At 45.2% G+C, this 1,886-nt stretch overlaps 1 protein-coding gene across 1 annotated transcript in view; it reads left to right on the top strand.

The window, feature by feature from the left end:
* Positions 1-1,137, top strand: part of LOC103751216 (steroid sulfatase) — a 124,794-nt gene extending 123,657 nt beyond the window's left edge. The window contains exon 7 of the mRNA XM_029556919.1: positions 1,112-1,137. Coding sequence (XP_029412779.1) covers positions 1,112-1,137 — 26 coding nt within the window. The remainder of the gene's footprint in view (positions 1-1,111) is intronic.
* Positions 1,138-1,886: the final 749 nt, after the last annotated feature.

Genomic DNA, 1,886 nt, shown 5'->3' with positions numbered 1-1,886 from the left:
TCCCTCCCTCCCTCCCTCCCTCCCTCCCTTCCTTCTTTCCTCTTTCCATCCTGCCTTTATTTTTTAGTCTTTTTGAGACAGGGTCTCCCTGTAGCCCTAGCTAGTGTGGAACTCGCTATGTAGACCAGGCTGGCTTCGAACTCATAGAGATCCACCTGCTTCTGCCTCCCAAGTGCTAGGGTTAAAGACGTGCCAGCACTCCCGGCTTGAGGACCACTCTTTTCTGATGACACCATCTCCACATTTTATGTCACTCCATCTATCTAAGGATGCTAGCAGAATCATGCAGTGTGCAAATACCAGCAGTCTACCATATTTCGATTCCTTCCCTGCTTCTAACTCATCTCCATTGTGCACTAAGCGGATAGTTTTAAAGTTTATATCTAGATGCTTTAGATACATAGGAACATTATCAGAGATGTCATTGTTGGTTTTAAAAAAATGATATTATTGAATGTAATGATGGTTGCTTAGTGTAGGAATTTATTTATTTTAGTATTTGATTGATTCTTTGAGAATTTCATACATTTTGATCACATACAGACCCCCTCCTCCATTTTTACCTCACCCTACTCCCCCCCCAACTCCATGTCCTCTATTATTATTGTTATTTTCTTAAAACTTATGGACTCTACTTTGTGATACCCAAATGTTCTCAGGTGTGGGTCCATCGTTTGGACTGTGGTTAACCTACCCAGAGTCACACCAGTGACGACAACTGACTCTCCCTCTCCCAGCAGCTATCAGTTACTAATAAATCCTCTAGGGCTGGGTCTTCTCGCCCACGTCCCCCATCCGTGCCATGTTTTTGTCTGCCTTGGGCTCACACAGGTCTTGTGCCTACTGTCAAAGTGCTGTGTGTTATTTCTGAGACAGAATCTCAGTACGTAGCCCTGGCTGGCCTGGAACTTCCTGTGTAGACCAGGGTGGCTGCAAACTCAGAAAGCTCTGTTTACTTCTGCCTTCTGAGTGCTGGGTTTAAAGGCGTGCAACTCCATGCCCTGGCTACTGTGGTGATTTTTAAGAATAAATTGTGCTTTAAAGCACACAAGCCACAGTGTCTTAAGAAACTAGATCGAGCCCTTGTTTGAGCTTCTCTTTTTCTGTGCAGTACTGAGCATTGAGCACATCCTCTGAGCATGCTTTGCAAATACTTTACCACTCACATTCTTCCCCATCCCCCCCCCTTTTTTTTTTGACTTCGATGCAGGGTCTTGTGAGGTTGCTCAGTTACAGCTGGAACTTGCTTCAATTCTCTTCCTTCGGCTTCCCAAATAGCAGTAATGTGTCACACCACTGAGTGTGACACTCGCTCTTTAATCTCTTCCATACTCTCTCCCACCTCCACCTTGTGCCTCTATTTCACAATGAAGAATTCACAGTAGACAAGTCCTAACTCCCTTCTCTCTCTTTCTGTGTATGTGTGAGATACCTGTAGGCTTGCATGTATGTGGACACACATGAGGGTGCAGGTGCACATGTATGTTGTGTGTAGGATGTACATGCATGAAGTTGACACTGGATGCCTTTTCTCATTATTCTCCATTTTATTTACTGAGAGACGGCCTCTCCTTGTGTCTGGAGGTCACTGTTTACTCCAGTCTGGCTTACCATCTTGTTCTGGGAGCCCCCGGTCCTCACTGCCCGAACACTGCATTGAGAGGTGGTTGTCATATCCATATGAAATTTACATGGAGTCAGGGGAGATTTGAACTCCACTTTACCCATGGAGCCCTCTCCCCAGCCCCTGCCTTCCTTCTCCAACAGCCACTGATTGCATCAAATAACAAGAGTGAATACTAATAACAAATGCTGACTACAGAGAAGAGACCCAGAATTTTCAAGCTCTGGACATGTGTGCCTTTGGGCTTAGAGCTTTTTACATC

This window comes from Nannospalax galili, unplaced genomic scaffold (assembly GCF_000622305.1).
Source record: "Nannospalax galili isolate Female #2095 unplaced genomic scaffold, S.galili_v1.0 scaffold1227, whole genome shotgun sequence".
In the NCBI taxonomy this organism is placed as follows: domain Eukaryota; kingdom Metazoa; phylum Chordata; class Mammalia; order Rodentia; family Spalacidae; genus Nannospalax; species Nannospalax galili.
This window is presented reverse-complemented; position numbering and strand designations above follow the sequence as displayed.